At 39.4% G+C, this 21,046-nt stretch overlaps 1 protein-coding gene across 4 annotated transcripts in view; it reads left to right on the forward strand.

Moving 5' to 3' along the window:
- The window catches only part of COL4A2 (collagen type IV alpha 2 chain), a 137,129-nt gene that overhangs the window by 92,649 nt on the left and 23,434 nt on the right, over nt 1–21,046 (forward strand). For all 4 annotated transcript variants that reach the window (XM_015621895.3, XM_015621906.3, XM_015621915.3 and 1 more), the window contains exons 11-28: nt 600–635; nt 1,285–1,326; nt 1,857–1,931; nt 3,056–3,100; nt 4,264–4,326; nt 5,124–5,168; nt 7,197–7,250; nt 7,521–7,587; nt 8,846–8,947; nt 9,352–9,507; nt 10,072–10,164; nt 10,476–10,642; nt 13,612–13,684; nt 13,772–13,878; nt 14,925–15,126; nt 15,907–15,966; nt 16,737–16,799; nt 20,384–20,491. In XM_015621895.3, the coding sequence (XP_015477381.1) occupies nt 600–635; nt 1,285–1,326; nt 1,857–1,931; nt 3,056–3,100; nt 4,264–4,326; nt 5,124–5,168; nt 7,197–7,250; nt 7,521–7,587; nt 8,846–8,947; nt 9,352–9,507; nt 10,072–10,164; nt 10,476–10,642; nt 13,612–13,684; nt 13,772–13,878; nt 14,925–15,126; nt 15,907–15,966; nt 16,737–16,799; nt 20,384–20,491 (1,558 nt within the window). The remainder of the gene's footprint in view (nt 1–599; nt 636–1,284; nt 1,327–1,856; nt 1,932–3,055; nt 3,101–4,263; nt 4,327–5,123; nt 5,169–7,196; nt 7,251–7,520; nt 7,588–8,845; nt 8,948–9,351; nt 9,508–10,071; nt 10,165–10,475; nt 10,643–13,611; nt 13,685–13,771; nt 13,879–14,924; nt 15,127–15,906; nt 15,967–16,736; nt 16,800–20,383; nt 20,492–21,046) is intronic.

The following is a 21,046-nucleotide window of genomic DNA, read 5'->3' on the forward strand; positions in this document are numbered from 1 at the left end:
CAGCTTTCCCTCATTTGGCAGAGTTTTTAATGTAGAGCCCTTTGGAGCCCGTTAACCAGCATAGCTGACTGAAGCAAGAGAGGTTGTCTCTTCAATTCATGGCTTTCCTACCTCTAGTAAGCCTCTAGCAGATACAGGTCCTGTTTTTTATTTTCCACCATCTTCCTTTGACTTCATTCTGTACAATTCCAAGTAGGTAATCTGAGATGCCTGTGGGTAGTTCAGCCCCCTTACAGAGCAGTACAGTACCAAAACTGCAACCCAGTGAAGCACTTCAAGATGTGCTTAACTTTAGGTATGAGCTTAAAATGTTGCTTAGTCAGGATCCTAAAGCACAAGTTCTTATTACTTGAGAAAATGTGTTTTCATTAGATCTAGGCTGGGTAACTGCCATTATTCTGTTCAGAAAGATTACAATGTGACTTAGGAAGGTATTTTTCAGAATGGTAAATACAGCTAATATAGTGACAATAGCACATGGGATGCTGAGGAATACACTCCCTACTGAATACATACTTAGGTTTCAGACAGAGTCAACTCCTGCTTGCATTGATTAGAAAGCAACAAGTAACTCACTCTCCCCTCTTGTGCTTCCCCAGGGACCACCAGGACCCCCAGGGCCCCCAGGACCACAAGTAAGTCCTTGTGTCGGGGTTGTTCTTGTTGATTTTGTGTTGCTGAGGTTTATTCAAGGCCTACTTGAGGCGGTGAAAGAAAGAACCATAGGCTGCACCAAAGACTGTGTAGCACAAGACTTTTGTTGGCTGCATACCATGGGAAGTTAATCTTACACTGGGATCACCTACCCTGAAAAGATTAAATCAGTTCTAGAGTCAGATTTAATTTGCTACTGTAGTCACAGTAGCTTACCATGAACAGAGAATCCTTGCAGTCTTCACAATATTCAATTTTATCTCCATGGAAAAAAATATATGAGTTCATTGTTCCAGCCCATTTAGGTGTTTTCATTTAGCATTCAGTGCTATTAAAAATCTTGCAGATGAAATGCTTGATCTTTTCATGGCATTACTCAGTGGATGACTCAAAGAACTGGTAGCATGAAATTTTAAATAGAGTTGTCATTCTAAAAGTTTAGGTCTGTAAAATTACTTCTAAATCTATAAAAATATTTCAAGGTAAACCTTGACTATTATTTGATAGCAGTTCTTCAGTGGTATTGTACAGACTTGTAAGCCTGAAAAGGCCTTTAAGCATGTTTAAATTTGAATTTTAGATTAGATTAGAGTTATACACTTGGTAAACATTGACTTATTGTTTTTTCAGGGCAACAGGGGCCTTGGCTTCTATGGAGAAAAAGGTGAACAGGTAAAGGAAAACTAATGAATTCATGTCTCTACTAAAGGACAGGTGGATGTTATCTGCTATTTATAAATGAACATATTTTAAATACTCTCTTCATTTGCAATTGCATTATATAATTATAAGAGGAAAAATTAAGTATAGGTTGGAAAGTAATTATATTCTCTATAAGGGACATCTTAGCTGAACTAATCCCTACATTTTTAGGTCTCTCTGTGCTCTCATTTACACTGACACAGAGATAAAACTTCTAGAATTTATAAAGCCAGGCCACTTTATGTAATGCAGTATTTTTTGCTGTTGTTCTGGAAACACACAGAGCAAGAGCAAATGTTGCTATATGTTAACCCAGCACAAAATTAATTTATCTTGCCATAAATTTATTTGGTATGGTTGTATAAGGTTTAGAACCATGCTCCCAGGAGGGGCAAATCTGTGCTGCTCCTTTGATTGCAGTGTCCTGGAGCTTCTGCTGATGAGCAGCTTGACCAGGTATTAGAGCTGTTAGTAAATGTTCCTTCATTTTTATCCTGCAGGGCGCCCCAGGTCCTCCAGGTCCACCTGGGCTTCCTACAAGAGAACTGATGGGTGTCCCCTCTGACAAACACAAGGTAAAGAAGAGGGTATTTTTCTGAAATAAACAAGGAGCTGAGAGCTCTGCACTACCAAAACTAAAATATTATTTAAACGGGCTTTAACATATACAACTTAAAGAACTTTAATATATCAAAAGAGAAATCTGATACTTTCACAGACTTGGATCATAATTTATTGAAACTATGGTGGCTAAAGTAATTCAGAAAGTATTTCTCAAGTTTAGAGGTGCCTTTGGCAAACTTTTTCTTTTTGTTTAAGCATGCAACTACTGGCCATCACTCACATCTCATTTTACAGGCAGAAGTTCCTGCTGAGAAACCATTACTGTGTTTGTTTTGATAACTTATCTATGTGATGCAGATATTTATATACTTAGAGTTAAGGCTTATTCATACATATTGGAGAAATCCCCTCATGCAAGATGCAGTTTATTCTCATCTGTTGCTTCTTGCTGGGAGCAGAGACAGTCATACCCTGTATGGATATATTCTGTATCAGACACCAACCTCCAGACCAGTTACTTTTTGTCCCATATTTGAAGTTAGAATGTTTACGTGGCTCATATGATTTCTGCAGTAAGATGAGTAAATTGCTAGGATACTGGAAGATCTAAAAACACCTTTAACTCACTGCAGTCTGCCCTAAATAACATACATGCTGAGATTTTCATGAGTAAACAGAGACACCCACATGTGAGCTATTTACCAGGAGAGCTGTTATATTCAATGGAGATGTAATCAATATAGAGAGTGGAATTTAGGCTGTAATTTGTCTTACCTTACCAGGAGCTCTTGATCAAATAATTCATAGATAATCAGTAGGTAAAAGTGGGTGAGTGTGCATTTATTAACAGGCATTACTTAGGCACTCACAACCCAGACATCTCATGAACAAGCCTGGAAAAGAGCTGGGCATTCACATTCCTAGAGACCTTTTCAAAAAAACTATGAAAAATTTCTTTAAAAAGCAAACTCAAAAACTTATTAAGAAAGCATTCGTTTCACACAAGAAGTGTATGAATAAAAAACAGCACAAGAGGAGAGTTTTTTGTCTTCATCCATCATTTTGCATTGTATAAAATTATTGAAATGTAAATGGGAGTGCCAAACCTATCTGAACACTTTTTCTTTATTGTTAGGGTGAAAGAGGAGACCCTGGACCAAGAGGGGAAGCTGGAATTCCAGTAAGTCGTGCAGAGAAGAACAAATTCAAATACTCATATTGGAGTTAATACTTGTGTGCAATATAGATGTGTTATAAGCAGAGTCACCAGTTCTGATGCTTCAGAAAAACTGAACAACTTGATGTGCAATAACTCCACAGCACAATCAGTTGTTCTCTTACTGGTTTACTAAAATAAGTCTTTCCCACACATTTTTAATTTTAATTATTAATAAATCTCTTTACTTATTCTTCTTATCTATGTTTTAAAATCTCACTGTATTTCATTAAATAAGAATATATGGAATATTTTTTAATCCTTATTAGCCTACTGTCCAACACATACAGACTTTTTGTCTCATGTTTCTTTTCGATCTGTTGAGTAAGTGGGCAGTAATCCCATATGTTGCTGTATTGTATAAAGCTGTCAACCCAGCTTGACTGAAGGTTTAGTTATGGTTTAGTTATAAATCACAGACAACCTGTAGACTGACTAAATAGCTTTGCCATTGAGTGGTTCCTTTTGACTGCCCAGAGGGGTTTAAAACACAGTCTTTACCAAGAAGGGATGCCTCACTGAGCATTTTGCAGAGCTTTATTTTCTCAGATGGCCTGGTCAGCAGCTCCACAAGGTTATGGGAGAAGGTCACATTGTGAGCCCTGATGCCCTCCATGTGTGGTTGCTAGCCAGTTCTTCAGCTGCTGGCCATATTTTACACATGTAGGATTTTTTTTATTCATTAGGAAAACTGTAGATTATATGCTGATGTAGCAAAAGGAGATATTTGTTTTCTCCTTTTGTTTTGTATAGTAGGATGGATAGCAGCATGCCTGTGTTTCCCAAATAGCTTTCTGAAGCTACAGTTTGGGCATAAGCTGAGTTGCTTAATTGGTTGTATAGCTCAGTAATTACTTTGGCTCTTCAGAGCTGCAGACACAGAAGAAATAAAGGAGATGATAGGAGGGAGACACTGTCCTCTCTCTAATGTCCTGCTCCTGCTCTTGTAATGAAGCAAGCATGTTACACTTAATTTTAAGGACAACAGTTCTTTCACATGCAGCTATTATTAGATTATCCTTGTGTTACAATGATGCTTTCTTCCTGTTTAGCTTCGATAAAACACTGTTGCAATTTTTTTGCACATAATGAAGAAATAAGCTGAACTGATCTGCAATCTTTCCTAGGGCATACTTCTCTTTCCTCTTGAAAAAGGTGAAGAAGGGGTAATGGGCTACCCAGGACAAAGGGTGAGTCATTTATTAAAGGTAGAACTCACTCATGTGAATGTGTGGATCTGAGCTGGGAGTTTGCCTTCTGGAACAAAACACGGATAAACAGATCATAGAAATCACAGTTCTTCAGATCAGTAGGTTTGGCCAGCTCAGAACTGCCTGAAGCAGGAAAGCAAAAAGGCCATTTTGAAGTGGTGGTGGGAGGAGGTCCCCACAGGACTCACAGCTGTGCCTGTGGACTCACAGGTGTGCCCAAGAATGGCAAGGTAAGCCCCTGCCATCTCTGGGAGGCCTTGTGCATCTCTCACCTGAAGCTGTGCTCACTAACCACAGCTGCTCTCCTGGTCCTCAGCACAGGCTGTACTTCACTGTTTCCATCTGAGCTGCCTGCAGACCGTGGTTAACAAACACGAGTCTGACTCCACTTGCTTGTGGAGTCAAACAAAAGTTAATCTGAGTGCTTCCTTGTAGCATCTATGACTGCTTGTTTTGGGGCATTGTTTCTGAAGTGCTTAAATGGAGTGAGAACAATACTGAGAATACGTTCCTTTTAAAAATCTCAGTCATCTTTAAAATTTTTATGGTCAATTTACAGTGTTGATTGATTAAGAGAGAAAAAAATAAAATTCCAGATTAGATTTCATACTTGTACTGTTTGCACCATACAAAAATCTAATTGAAAACATATCTGAAGTGTGACTGTTAGAGTTTCAAGCCATTAGATTTATTGTATCTAATAAATAATAATGGTTCTTTGCCATGAGGATGTTAGAATGTAATTTTATTTTGTTAATTTTATTGTACCTTCACAGGGACTGCCTGGCATCAATGGCTTTCCAGGACTCAGTGGAGAAAGAGTGAGTATTTCCTACAAGACTGTTTTTTCTAACACATATGTAGACAATCTGTCTGAAAAGTAAACTGTAGAGGACAAATTCTGCCTGCAATTACACTAGCTGCAGTCTAACAAATATCATCTGGGTTCATCCATCATTCTAATTTTGGGTCAGTTATTTTTCTCATCAGTGAGAAAAAGAAATTACCCTATGATTAAAGTCCAGTTTTGCTTAAACCATGAGCATCTTTTGAGAGAACTACGTGAAGGTGTCACTTTCATTGTTCTAATTACTGTGATTATGATTTCTGTAATTTTCTTTCTACAAGCAGAAACTTTTTTGAATAGCTTTCTGCAGATGTGGTTGAGATGTGCAGTTATCTTGGATATCACGAAGGGAGAAGAGATGGAAACTGATAAATATACCAGTTAAATCTCTGTCCCCATGGAAACACACCCAAATATTTAAAATAGCATTCTGTCAGACAGAGCCTTTCTGTTTGGACTCAGTAAAAGACTTCTTCAGTCAACTTTAGAAATCACTTCCATGAGGTAAATAGCTGTGGGATGCACGAATTTTCCATGCTTTGCCATCTTTAGTTGTTTAAAGATTTGTCCTGCCACCAAGGCGAAACAATAATAACATGAAACACATGGGACATGAAAGTACATGAAATCAGAAAAATAACATTTGCACAGCCATTCAGTCCTGGTGGTGTGGAAGGGAATTGCTATTATTAGTACATTCATGGATAGGCTGATGCAAAACCCATTAAAGCCCACTGGTTGACCTTAACATGGGTTCATGCTCGAGTCAGATGTGAACAGTGGCTGCTCCTTTTTGAGGATGAATCTTGGCAATAATTTTAGCAGAAGGTACATTGGTTTGGATGGACTAACGTTGTACAATGTGTGTGTGTGAGAGGGGACATCCTACTTTATGTGCTATTCACAACCTCCTTTATTGCTGAGTGATTTTATTCTTAAGAAAGAAAGAAGGATGATTAAGTCCTGCTAGCACACAGATGAAGTTGCAGTTAAGTAGGAAGCTGCTGGCTTTGCTTTTAGGCCACCAGCTCCACCTAGTGTAAAGAGATTTTACAACTGATAATCAAGAGGCTCTTTTTCCCAATGGTGTGATGCACACTTGCCATTACGGACAAGTCTCTGAAATATGTGATCAAGTTTGCGGCATCTTATTGAGAGCTGTGGTACTTATAGTGCTTCAAAACTACTTCAAGAGTGACTCACAGAGCTGGTTGTTAACACTCAAGTTCTGGGTAAGAGTTGTACCCACTGAAACTTGAAGGATGCTGAGATTTAAAGAAGCTGGCTAATAATGTAATTATAAGTGTGAATTATACAAAACTACCGGTTTCAGCAAAAATGTGTTACTTGACATCAGTTGTTGATCTGTCCACTGTTTTCTGCTGAAAGCACACCTTCTTAACACCAGTTTCTTTCCAGTGTACACATAAACATTTTCTGTAGAGAACAAAAGTTGTCAAACAGCTGAGTAAAGCACATAGAAGAGATGATCTCATCTGGGCCAGCATCTCTGAAATCTGGATGCTTCTGAGTTCTTCTCATTCAACCTTTCCTCAGCCAAACAGTCTTTAGCCACCTGGAAAGGAGCAAAAAGGACCTGTGTAGTTCAGTGCTACTTCCCTGCTCACTGCTTCCATTACAGTGAAAATATGTCTACTTGTGATTATTGTGACTGGTTTAGTTTTCTTGCAGCAGGTTGGTGTGGTCTGGCTCCCTGGCCCATGTGTCTCAGAAAAGGGATCCCCTGTTCTCCTCCTGCACCCTGCAGCATCCATGGAATGGTGTGAGTGTAGGTGCTCCTTCCATCTGCACCACTGCCAGGGGTGACACAGCCTGCAGCACAGCACGTCCCTCTGGCCTTTGGCAAGAGTTAGGCTTGGTCCAAGAAGTGGGGCATCAAACCACAAGGAGCCTTATTGGTGTTACAGGAATTTCTACAGACCAAATGATTTTAGCCTCTCTCTGATAAAGGAAAAGTCAATCATTTTTGTGTGCATTGCAGGGTTTTCCAGGATTTGATGGTCCACCCGGTGGCCATGGTCCCAGAGGAAGCAAGGTAATGCTTTACTTTAATTTGCTAGAAGCAATAAGCCAATGTCATTTTGCCTTCTTTCCTTTTCTGTTATCATGTAGTAGCAATTGTGTCTGTTGTCATTGTAGAGCCAGTTACACGGTTTGTTAATTTGATATCTTTGAGGTTTCTTAAATGCCATGTCAGTGTCTTTGGGAGTTTGGGGGTTTCATGGGCATACATTTCTATTTTAAAATAAATTCTCTATAATAATGTTCTTGGGTGCTTGGGTGATACTTCAACTTCTGTTGACAGGGGGAGCCTGGTGAGATGGGTCCTCCAGGGCCAGATTCCTATTTTCCTTCCCGCATCCCAAGGAAAGGTACATCTTCTTTGTTTGGATTGTTTATCTTAGCTGTTTTACTACCTTCTGCATAGATCAAAAGCACAAAATTCTGAGAATTCAACTCCTAAAAAAAATGTGTTTGCTAAAGTGTTCCAGAAGCTGTAATTGCCTTCCAAGAGAGTGCCCTAATCACCTTTTTGCAGGCAGGTGGTTTCTTTGTCTCTCCCACTAAGGCTGGATTTCTATACAAAAGGCTTCCATGCATGCCTGTATCCACAGAGAAGAAGCAAGCAAAAAAGCGTGTGACTTTGTTGTCCAGTGAAAGGAAGAATGGGAATCTGTCTTCTGTGTTCTGTTTCAGACTTTGGATAAAGTTCAGTACTGACAGCACAGCAGAGAGCCTTCTTATCATCTAATAGAAAAGAGAGAGAGAGAGAAAGAAAGAAAGAAAAAGAAAGAAACCCACAAATTTAGAAAGCCCTAAAGAATATAAGAGTATTTTTTTTCCCGTTTTTAAATTGACACATTTCCATTGCGATCTTTTCTCTAAGCTTGTAGCACCCAGTGTCAGCTGTTCTGCAGAGCTGTGGTGGCTCTGCATGGCTAGACTAGAAACACATAAAAGGTGATAGCAGTTTGCCAAGGCCAAAACTATTCAAGGGAAGGTGCCAGAAAACAGCAAGAGTGATCACATGCCCTTGCCTTGGCTTTTGTCCTCATACCACAGAGTTTACGAATTTTGTTGAAAGCCAGAGAGACTAGTGGTAAATGGTTCCCTTCCTCCCAGAGAAAGGGGGCAAGAGGCCCAAAGCATTGGCTAAATCACCCCAAAATCCCTGCCAGCCTTTTAGAAGCAGGAGGGACGATGTAGAGGCAGAAAGAAGCAGGCAGGGGGCTGAACACACCACATGTCCTCTACTATCCTCACTAATCTTTGACAAGAGCAGGATACTGCAGGCAATAGCTGGGGCCAGGCAGATGCTTTTGGTAGTGGGGAGCAAAGGAAAGCTCACATATCACACATCTGTTACAGTAGAAACTTCCTGTAACAGGAAACTTCCTGTAAACAGCTCTCTTCCTCAGAGAGCTGCATATTAGTGAAAGGTGAAAGATTCTATCCTTCTTCCTGGGCTTGGTGGCTCCACACCATTTCTGACAGTCCATTTCTAAAGCTACGTTTTAGAAACTATTGTAAACTCTACTACTCCAAAGCACTTGAAGATTCTAATATTTGCTTTTTTACAAAGAGCAGCATGACACTAACACATTTTGTGGAATTGGGGATGTCTTTCAGGTGCAAGAGGTGATCCAGGCTTTCCAGGTGTTTCTGGACTCCCAGGAGACCGAGGAGAGGAGGGAGATCGTGGATTGCCTGGTGATCCTGGATTTTCTGATGGTAATGCCCCAGCAATGCACGTTCTAACAGCTTAATTTTATAGGGAGTTTTGACTGATACAGGATCACAGTGAGGAAAACTTTTATGCTGATCATGTGCTACACAGTGCAGGGTAGTAGATAATAACTGCGGGTAGCAAAGAACGAGAGGAGCATTTGCCTTTGGACCAATGGGACTCTTGCAAAACTGCAGAAATAGAGATGATGACAGAGCCTTGTTTCTGTAGCTGCTATTCATCTGCTCAAGTGAAAAGTGTAGTTACCAGTTTTGCTCCATGCTAAATATGTCCATTTTTCCTTGCGTGTTAGATGCAATTGTATAAACTTTCTCTTCTGTTACATCACAGCTCTTTGGGCAGCACTGTTAAGAAATTGTTTTGAACTTTTTCCCTGGTTCTGTTTCAGGGGATGGGGATAAGCCAGGCTTACCTGGAGAAATGGGACCAAAAGGTGAAAAGGGTGAAATAGGATCTCCTGCTTATGTTGCGGGACCACCTGGGCTTCCGGGTAAGGATGGCTCACCAGGACTTCGTGGTCCCCCTGGTCCCGTTGGAGCCCCTGGTAAGTGCAAAAACAGAGATAAGGAGAACTCAGAGGAACATCTTTGATTAATTTAAAGACAGCTGTTGTCAGGGCAAAGTGAGATATTGACAGTATGAAATATGAAAAATGAAATTAAATTAAATTAAATTAATTGAGTGATGAAGAGGACACACACAGAAGCCGTGTACACTCATCCATGATGAAAAGGTTTGCATGATTTTAGACAGTTCTGGCAACATTTGAAAGAATGGAGAAAAAAATGTGCAGGAAGTGATCCAGAGCAGGCTACTTGTGCTAATGCAGAGTAGGTTGGGCTGGGAGGAGGAATTCAGTGTTAGAGCAAAGAATGGCATGGATTGTCTGCCACAGCAGATGAAAGTTACTAAGAATGAGTGTGAGAAGCTGTCAGAAGGTGGAGAGGGGAAGAGAGAAGGGAGTACGTCACAGCAGGCTGGGTTAGACAGTAAGTGACATTAGAGGAAATGAGAAAATGCATTGCAGCTCAATGAAATAGGAGTGAAAGAGAAAGAAGAGTAAATCTACAGTAGATTAATTTGTATTTTTATTTAATTAAACTTCTAGGTCCTCTCTTTGGATTAAAAGGACGAGAGGGAGCACCAGGTAGATTTGGTCTACAAGGTTTCCCTGGGCCAAGAGGACAAAAAGGACCTAAAGGTAGGTTATAACAGGTAATTCAATAGATGATCTGCTGTTATGCATTATGTAAAGCCCCAGTTTGTTCAGTCTGATTTTATTGAACTACGACATGCATGAGGACTGATGAATTTGATCTGGGGCTAACAGGACAAAGAAACACTGTGCTGGATTCTTGTCAGGGAAAAAAAAAAAAAAAAAAAAGAGTAATTCTCTCAAGTATTTGAGAAAATACTCAAATATTCTCAAGTCTATATATAAGATGGATACAGCTGCACATCTATTTGTTGTTGATAGAGCTTTCTTTCTTCTTATTCCAATCTTTTCTTTAGGTGAAGAAGGGGATTGCACTAGATGTCTTTTGGGTGAGGAACTCAGAAGGGGCTCTACTGGCCCCCGTGGCCCTCCTGGCTTTCCAGGAACCCCTGGCCAGCCTGGAAGGAAAGGAGAACCTGGTGATCAAGGACCACATGGTCTTCCTGGCTACCCTGGAGCAAAAGTGAGATAGTTTTTTATCGCTTAGTTTTATATGCCTACTGTGAAAAAAATCCAAAACCTCAAGCTATTCTCCGTGGGAAAGTGATGAAAAGTATTATTCCTTTCCTTTTTCCTTTCCTTTCTTCCTGCCTGCCTCCCTCCATCCCCACTTTGAAGTGGCTTTCAGGAGGTTATCTATAAAATACTGAAGGCCAAAAATTGCTAGGATGGAAGTGAAAATAGGAAACTTGGGGGAGAATGAAAGATTTCCTCATAAACCAAAGTCCACCTTCTATCTGAAGAAAGCAGAACCCTTTCAAGCTGCTGTAGTACTGAGTGTGATCCCTCTAGAAGGGAAACAACTCCAGCAGTAACCTAAGGTCATTGCTCATAGGATGCATATGTTAAACTGATAAAATGTAAGGTTCTTATTTACAATATAGTCTTTCTAAAAAATACTATTCAGTAACACTGAGAAAAGGGCTTTGCTTATAGCAGTCTGTTTGTTAATGATACACAGAGGTGCTGTACTGTTTGGTGTGCTAACTGCATCATGGCTCCTCACAGGCAGAAATGGCTTTAGTCAGTCACATCTCTCAAGACTTTAGAATAAAGTAAATTGTAAGCTTTGTAAAGCTGACCCAAAAGCTGATTTTGTTTATCAAAGAATTGTAGAATGCTTTGGGTTGGAAGGGACCTTAAAGATCACCCAGTTCCAAACCCCTGCCGTGGGATGGAGCACCCTCCACTAGATCAGGCTGCTCAGAACCCCATCCAACCTGGCCCTGAACACTTCCAGGGATGGGGTATCCACAGCTCTTCTATGTACCTGCTCCAGTGCCTCACCACCCCTACAGTAAAGAATTTCTCCCTAATATCTAATCTAAACCTACTCTCTTTCAGTTTAAAACCATTTCTCTTTTCTTATCCAAAGTCCAAAGAAATCAGAGCAAACATGTTTTCAGTTAGCACTTTAGGCTCTTCTGAACATCATAACAACCAAGCTCACTCACAACTATCTAAAGTTGGGGATTTTTTTAGAATTAAAATATAATACATTAAACTTTGACTCTATTAAAAAAAAGCAGAAAAGGTAATTTTTTTTGCAAAAATTCAAAATATTTTTATGAAAAGCTATACTTTCTAGAAGTCATAAAAAAATGACAGAAATATTTCCAAAAATATAATCTTGATACTTTGGTTAAAACTTTTTAAGTTCTACAAGGCTTTTTGCTTTTGAGATTCTTCATCCCAGAATTTAAGTTACTGTAGAACAGAGAGAAGTATAAACATGTACAGACATAGCACAGCAAATTCAAAAAGTAAAACAATGTAGCTTACATATTCTTGGTCCATATTCTGGGGCAAAAATCACTCCATAATTCTTTAAGCATGTTCAACAAGGTACATATGTGGATGATAAATACAATTAATCTTGATGAGATCTTTGTCAGTTTAATGAAAATAAAGTTTTATCCCAAGCAAAGGAATTTTTTTCTTCTGTTTAGAAAGATAAATTAGAAGCAGCTGTAAAATATTTTGAAAATACCTCTGTGCTAAATTATATTATACGTAACTAAATCTTGAGAACAAAAAAATAGTAATGTGAAGATCATGCTATTAGTGCAGTGTTAATGCAGTAATTCAGACTTATTTTATGTTCCTGAGATTTCTTTTGGCCTGAAAAAAATCAGTGTCCAAAAGAAACAGTTTTACCATGGAGTACAGATTGGTTTCACTCACCATTAAAATGCACTTTTCAAAGATGTCCCAAATAAAGCAGAATGCTTATAATCAAAATTAATCTCACTCTTTTGACTAACAGAAGTGCAAACCTGTATTGATGTGGCGACCTGAAGCTGACATATAGTTTTCACACATGCTTTTCACTCAGAATGTGCCAAAGACACACTTATAAATAATGTTTGGCACAGGAGTATTTTAAAACAAAAAATAAATTTATCTGGCACATCCCTTTCATTCAGTGTCTGCCCTGGAATGCAGTAAGAGGTGGCTGAGGAACATACACAGCTTATATTTTAGAGAGCATGAGTGGAATTACTCAGAACTAAAGCTAACTGGCATATAACAGTCACTGGTAAATAACTCTCTAACCTCTGGGCCTTGGCGCCTACCGTGGATATGCATTTGGTTCTGTGAAGGCTCTTGGCCAGCAGCAAGATACTGCACTTTCACATGGGCTCTTTAGGAGGAGGTTCCAGCCATTATGCCAAGGAATCAAGAATTCCCGAGAATGGTCTTTAGTTTCACCACAGTTTGTCTTTGTTTCCCTCCTTGGAGATTTTCAGTGCATGGCTAGGCAAGGCCCTGAACAACCTTCTCATGTCCGAGTGCTGGGCTGGGCCAGGGACCTCCAGCCCTCCCTTCTAACCAAAACTTAACCACAGGTCTGTGATTTGATTAAGTGATTTGATCATTCAATCCCTCTGTGCCCAAGTTCTTGTCTGGTAAATGAAGGTGGTGCTACTTCTCAGCCCCAAAACAGTGCTGTGAATCACAGTCCACTGCCAGCTGTGAGGTTGTTCTCCTTGGAGGGGTGCACGGGAGGAATTGCACATCCCTAAGATTAGAACCCTAAGGTTTTTTTCCAAGTTGGCAAAGAGTTGCTCAGGGCACTTTCTTTAGTGGCTAACAGAGTAATTCACCATGTTCTCTCCAGTGCAGTTCTGCAGAGGCAGTCACCTGCAGGATTCTAGCTCATGGAAAGCCACAGGTGTCCCAGTCCATCCTCATGCAAAATCTCCTCTACCATGCCATAGAGACCTTGCTCCTAATTAGAACACATTAATAAACATTCTGCACAACTGAAGAGGAAATAGTTCACAGAAATTAGCAAGAAAACAGAAAAATTTAAGGAGACTTTTTTTTTTTTTTTTTTTTTAAGCAGGACAGTAGAAACGCAAATCTTTATACCTGTTTCTTAAGCAGTTCTGGTTTATTTTGGGGTTTTTTTAATGTATGTAACGCCAGGGATTTTCGGGTCCAGCTGGATTTCCTGGACGGAAAGGAGAAAAGGGAGACTCTTTACACATAACCACGAAAGGTAGAGTGAAAATTCTTATCACCTATACTTTCCTATTATTTGTAGTATTAATGAAAGACTGGTCTCACAATGGAAGGTGTTCTTTAGGCACCAAAGGAATCCGAGGAGATCCCGGGCTGCCTGGAATCAGAGGTGAAGATGGTTTACCAGGCAGAGACGGGTTGGATGGTTTACCAGGACAGCCTGGCCTTCCGGTGAGCAGCAAATACAGCAAAAACACAACACCCAGTTACTAATGCACTTAATTCTGAGGGGTAATGATCACCAGCCTGTCCTTCTTTCACAGATAATAATGCAAAAATAGATGGGGTTTGCTGGTTATTGATAAATTATGCATCAGGTTTACTGACAGAGTTTTTAGGAAAATCTTTCACTTCTATTTCCATTTAACTTAAACAACAAGTGGTAGTTTTTGGTTTATTAGTGACTCCTTCTAGTATTGTCTGAGATTCTTTGTAATTGTACTTCAATAGCTTTGGTATAACTGTGTTGAAGAAAAGCAAAATTTACTGCAATTTTATGTCCTTAAAAGGTACCTTATGTCATTGTATTGCTTGGTAGCAACTCAACTAACTAATTGTAGCTATCTAGAAATGAGACATGTAGTCTTTGTTCATTTTCTAACTTCCTTCTATAGGCAAAATTAAAAGACTTGCAAGAAGAATTGCTGTGGCCCATCATAAATGAAGTTCTGAACCACTGGGATATATCATATTTGACGATGGGCAAGAGCTATACTAGGGACTGTAGACCACAGTATTTCTTCTACCAGAGAAGATGGTTCTGAAGATAGAAAAGCCTTCTCTAATGATGTTTGTAATATGTTGATTTAGTAGTGTAGAAATATCACTAGGTGTGCAGACAGAGAAAAAAGTCTTTTGGGTGCATTTTTATGTCAGGTTTTCTCAGAAGTAAAAGCCACAATGGAACATCTCTAACGATGCATTTGGTCTCCCCAAACCCACTTACAGCTTTTCAGGAATGGCCAGGAGCCCCTCCACAACACTGATTCTAATTGCCCAAGTGCTTTCCATGAGCCAACATTTTAAGGGGAATGTTTCCTCAAGGAGCACTTCCCTTACTGCTATGTGGTATACATTAAAAAATACTTTCTTTTCAATGTTGATTTAAAGAGATGGGATGCAACACTTGAGAATTTACTGCCTGATGTTTCAACTGTTTGAGTTGCATTTGTTTCTCAGCAAAGCCAGGAGTGACCACCTATGTTCACTTCCCGCAGGGTGATGCTGTCAGAGGCTTCCCCGGTGATCCTGGTTATCCAGGTGAATTAGGCCCAAAGGGCTTTCCAGGAGAAGCAGGCCTGCCAGGTGAAGGATTTCCTGGTCCAAAAGGGTTCCAGGGTCCTCCAGGTGACCAAGGACAAGCTGGAAACCCAGGACCTCCAGGTCTGCCTGGTCTGCCAGGAGAGCCTGGCCAACTAGGTAAGAGACACCGCTCTGTCTTACATCAGAGCCATGGGGGATCAGCACAGAGTTGTGTGCAGCATTTATACAGCACACTGTTGAAAAGGGACAGCTTGGTGGGGGCTATGTGGGGTAAAAGGAAATGCTGGTATTGTCCAGGAATCTTGAAAAAGGAGATACTTGTGAGGTGCCAGTTTCATGTCAGGTATTGATACAGCATGAATTAATGTGCTAGTGCCAGCAAGTAACATTTTCAAGTTTCAAGCAGTTGGAGGCAATGGAGCAATGTCCTGCCATTGGAAATCCCACAGTTTTTCTCAAATTTTCTCAGGTGTTCTCTGATTTTTCCCATCCAACATAATCTTTTAATTGACCAGAGAAAGTCATGTTTACACCCTTCAGAGCTCCTCATAGTACTTCTGCAGCTTTTCAAGCCCCTCCCAAATATAGCAATGCCAGGGCTACATTCAGAAGAATTCAGGCTCAGAGTTTTATTCCTCCACCTTGAGAAGCCTGGCAGAATATTCAAGCTAAAGCAAATACATGTCAACCTTACATAGTGCATGGGACAGCCTCCTAACTTGGATAGGATGGGTTTTAAGCCTGGATCTAATCAATATGTGAAGAGTATTCAGTATATTATAGCAAATAATTTGTGTGGTATGTGTGCAAAATACATAAGAGAATACATTATCTGCAGGTTTTATAGGCATTTTGGTTAGATTTGAGAACATTTTTGTCTTTTTGCAATTTTTCTCTTTTAGATGATAACTGTGTTTTCTAATTCTTTGCTCACAGATTGTGGCCAGGTCACTGAAGACTTTCCTAGAGGAGATGCAACCGAGCCAATATGGTCAGGTACTGTACATAAAAATGGCTTGAAATTTTTAGTATTATACTGCTTTTATGGGTGGATATTTTCTTTCTGATGACTGCTTTGGATGCTCTTGGTTGTAAACTACTTGAACTTTAGGTCACAAATAACTATGTATATATTCTATGTAGCTCTAAAATAAATTAATCAAATTGAACATTTTCTAAAATTATTGCACTTTTACCTCTACAATTCAGAGATTCTTTATTTCATCACTCCTGAGTGTTTATTGTATGATTAATGTGCAATCTAAAAACCAATACCAGAAATTAGGTGCCCAAGGAAATTTTAGCAACTTTTTTTAAAGAAGAACTTAAAGTGAAAATTTTCAGTGCAATGTGACATATAAGGAAAAAAACCCTTAGATTTTTACAAAAATTGACTTGATTGCTTCACAGGTATAAATCACCTATGGGTGGAAACAAAGTGTTTCTCTTATTCTGAAAAATACAGTCATCTATGAGGCTGGACTACCCTTCCCATGCTGGTCCAACTGGACCTGCCACCACAGCCCCTGTAAAATGGGCAGAAGAGCAGCTCTTGGGGTGGAGATCAGCTTGAGTGCTCCCCTGAAAATGCTGCTCATAGCCAATTTTTTTTTTCAATTAAAAATAAGACTTCCTTTAAAACTAGGAGTTTGCTTGTTAATTTCTTCTGCCTGTTTTAATGAAATTGTCTCAACTACAGGCCCAGAGACACAGAGAGGCAACACAGGAGCATGTATAGTGCAGCTAACTTGGTATTTTGTCTGCAGGTGCAGGCTGTGTTAGGCCACCAAAAGGATCCCAAGGAAAGCCAGGAGTGCCAGGAGCCACAGGTAATGTTTTGCCTTTACCCATATTGTGTTTCTCACATACACTACATTTGAAGGGTGTCTTGCCATATTGATTGTAACTGAGCCTTAGCAGACAACAAGTTTTGGAACACAGCATTAACCTGCCCCTGCCAGAGAGATCTAAGCTGTGTGCAGCCCAGGTGATTTCACCATTCCTGAACTAAGCTTGTCTTTGCTAATGAGTGTCAGCCATGAAACAGAAGGCAGAAAGGACAGCCTGTTTGCTGTTCTCCACCTGCAAGTAAAAGTATACCGAGTCTACAGGTTCAGTGGTAGAGAGTGCACTGAGGTCTCTCAGAGCTGACTGCACACCTCACAAGGCAAATCCTGTCCTCTGAGAGCAGGGTGATAAAAGGCTTGGATGAGGACTGTGACAGATCCTTCTCAAGTGATGGATGTACAGAGTGCCTTCAGCAGGTGCAGTGTGGCCCAGTGTCGTGGGCCAGGCTGTCTGACACAGCACGGCTGTTCTGTCTGTAGCCATGCACACCTTCCTTGCAGAGCTGGTCCCCTCTAGCCCAGAGGGGACATCTGGTCATCCTGGGGCTCCCCACCACTGAGGGCTCCCCACCTTCTTCCAAGAGGAAAAAGGAGGTGAGGACAGAGCCTGAGGGACTGTGTGAGATGGAATTGGGACACATGGGCAAAGTGTGCTGAGTGGTCATTAATGACTGACCTTGAGGAGGGAAAGTCTGACCAGCACCAGTAGTTCCTATAAGCTTATGTACTCCCAGCCTCAGCAATAAAACTGTTTTTCAATAAATCCTGCTCATCACCAGCTGTAAAGGCACTTAAAAACTATAAAAAACCCCATAACTGGGTCCTTCAGATTTTGAGAAATGTAAAATTCTTGATGCATCTGTTTCTGTGCCCCTGTGCTTTAGCCAAGTTTAGAGGTCTGGAGTATAAATTTTAAGGTAAATCTCTTTTTTTTTTTTTCAGCACAAAGTTTATTATAACATACATGGATTGATAATTCATTTATGACAGACTAATGGATCTTAAAAGGGAAAATTTTATCTCTATTAAAAGATTATCTGTGTTTCCTTAGTCCTAGTGCCAAAGATTGTTGCTAGGCTCAATGCTTCTTGTTTACTTTGCAATATTTGCAGGCTTTTTTTCTGAATATGATTTGTTTATTCTTTCATTCATATGAGCTTGAAGGTTTTTCTTTCAGTGAGTATGGTCAGATTTAACTCCCAGCTGTAAGACTGCCATAACACAATGCTGTTTCATGTGTTTTACATTTTGTGTTCTTGGTTAGCTCTTCTACAGATCTTTCTCTGCCTTTGTTAGCTTGCATGCTTTAGTAATTTTAAGACTTGGGGTTTTTTTAAGACTTGTTTTTCATTCTCTCTCTCCAAGTCCTGGGAAGGGCCCCTTGCAGAGCTGAGTGCAGAACTCTGTTTGTAGCTGCCTTTCAATCTGAGGCAGTTTTGGAACCAGAAGCTTGGGAGGAAAAGGACACATTTTCACAGCTTCTTTTTGCCATAGCTGTGTCAATTGAGTTGGCTGGAGCATCATTCCTACCCACATTCTCCAGATCAGCACACAAGCACTAACACCTCCCTTAGACAATTTTTGTTTTCTGCTTAGAGTGATGTGGTTTGTCCACAAGATTTCCCACCTTCTGTTCATCCAGCATGGAGCTCCTCTGTAGACAATCAAGTCCCTCAGTGTCCTAGGTGCTAATGGCACACAGTGTATCAAGCAAGGACTTGTCTTTATAGTCTGCCACCCTCATGTCCTTGTGTTCCTTTGAAATTCCTGGCAACACACACAGACTGTCCTGAGTTACATATTGGTTATTCAGGATTGCTGGTGAATAAAATTTTGAAGCTGTTTTCTGTCTTGAGCAGCTAAAACATTTGCAAACCAAACATTACATTGGCCAAAATAAAAACCTTTTTCGTGCTGCTGTTCAGCACAACACATTATCACCAGGTAACATCACATAATGAGTTCCTGAAATATGTGGTAAGTGGTGGCTGTATTCTCCCTCTGCACCTTCCTTCTCTCACATGGCTTTTTAATTAGTGCAATACTGAACAGAATTAATGGAAGTCAGTTATTGCAGATGGGAAACAAAACCAAGATGCCATTTGGGTAAGAGGCACATTGGAATTTTTCATTGAGACCTGAAAGCCTAAGATTTTCCTTTTGATTTCTTTCTAAGAAGTTACTTTTCATGTAAGGGAAAGAAAAATAATCCTGTACATCACTGTGAAATATTATGCACACTGCATTGGCTGGTTATGTGCACCTTATTTCTCATCTTTCTAAATATTTCCTTCTCCCCTTCATAAATGATAATTAAAACTACAAATAATCATTAACATATTGTTTATATTAAATAATATAACTTTATTATAAATATATAACTATGTTAAATAATATAACTTTATATTTTTGTTTATATTAAATAATATAACAGGAAACTAAAGTGAAAAAAGTATCAAAATCCAAGTGATATTTTCCTTGGTTTTTCATAATTAAAGTGTGGAGAGAAACTTGCTTTCAGTAATGAATAACTGAGTTGTATTTCATGGTGATGCTAAGCAACAACATTTTAAATGTTAAAGCATGTTGTTGACCTTCAAGTCTGAGCTGGGAACTTAAAAAGTTTAAAGTGCTGGGGAGGGCAGGGGAACAAAGCATTCCACAGGAATTCTTTTCAAAGAACTTTAAAAAATCTTGATCTTGTAATACAGTGAATTAATGAGACTCATGTCATAAAACTATTGCATGGAAAAAAATATATATAATTTTTGAAACACAACAAAGGAATTCTACAAAGTGCTTGCAGGTTTTGAGATGTTAAAAAACAGTAATATTTGTCCTTACTGAAATGTCAAATACAGTATCACAGGGAAGTGAGGTATTATTTTAGCTGTTAGGAGAAAAAAATCAGAGAAAAATCAGTATGAGCAAGAGGTCAGTGCCAGAAGAACTGGCACTTCCTTTTATTTCAGGGCACAACTTTCTTTTTCTTTTCTTTTACTCTCTAGACCTGTAATGTTACAAATATAGTAAGTAGGCTAGTTAATTTGTATTCATTTTGAGGGATTATTAGATTTAACCTTTAGCCTTACATTTCTCCTACTTGGTTATCTAAACCAGTCTGCTCTTGTTCCATGATCAGTTTAGCAGGGAAAGGAAATTTTTTTTCCTCCTACTGCATCTCATCTGTGCCGATTTCTGTGAACATTCTTTTTTGACATTGCCTTTTGACCTTAATTTAAAGGCCTTAATTTACAAAATATTGAAAAGCTCCAAAAGTCTGTGAAACTAATTATCTTTACCCTAGTAGTCTCCATATCATTAGTCTTTAATCCAGGTTAATCCATGTTTGTAAAAGCACTTAACCTAGATTCTTGGTCCATGTTTTGGGATCTTGAATACTTCTAAAGAGCTACTGTACAGCCCCATTAATTTATTTTTTTTAAGGTTTCATCTTTGCATCCAGAAACACACCATGATGATATTTACTACTATGGTTTTTTACATTACATGCACATTTCTGTTTTGTTTGTTCAGATCACACTTTCGTACTTTCTTTTATATAGGTGCAAAAGGTGCAAGAGGATTCCCAGGTGATCCAGGTCCAATGGGTTTCCCAGGGCTAAATGGTACACGAGGTGATCCAGGTCGGGAAGGATTCCCAGGTCCTCCAGGTATCTTGAAATAATTAGTCATTTTTTTATATGCTTTTGACCTTTTTACTGCGGTCACTTAAATACAAATACCTGATTCCAGGTACATTTTCACTTCTCTTCTACATTGAATCAATAAGCCATTAGACAAAAACACTACTTTTCAAATCCAGAAGTATTTATTGCAACTTCCATAATGATGAAAAATTTCCTAGATGCCAACCTTTTAAAATCTGCTTTATTGTTCAAAATTATAAATATGATGGTAAAAATTAATGACATTCTTATAAAGAAGTTCAATAACAAGATCTTTTAGAGTTCAAGTGCATTATATTCATAATGATGATGCAGAAAGGAAGAAAACAGTATTTCCATTTAATTCTTTCCAACATTAGTATAAATGAGCCTGTGTGTGTTCCACTGCAGATGTGATCCTTGCAGTGACATGCACATATAAGCTGCAGTGGGTGTGTTCACAAATCATCAGTCAGTCCAGCAACAATTACAGGAATTACCTCCAGAAACTACCTCTTCACTGTGGTTGACCAAGTTTATTTGGTCAGAGAAATGGGTAAT

Source organism: Parus major, chromosome 1, assembly GCF_001522545.3.
Source record: "Parus major isolate Abel chromosome 1, Parus_major1.1, whole genome shotgun sequence".
Lineage (NCBI taxonomy): Eukaryota > Metazoa > Chordata > Aves > Passeriformes > Paridae > Parus > Parus major.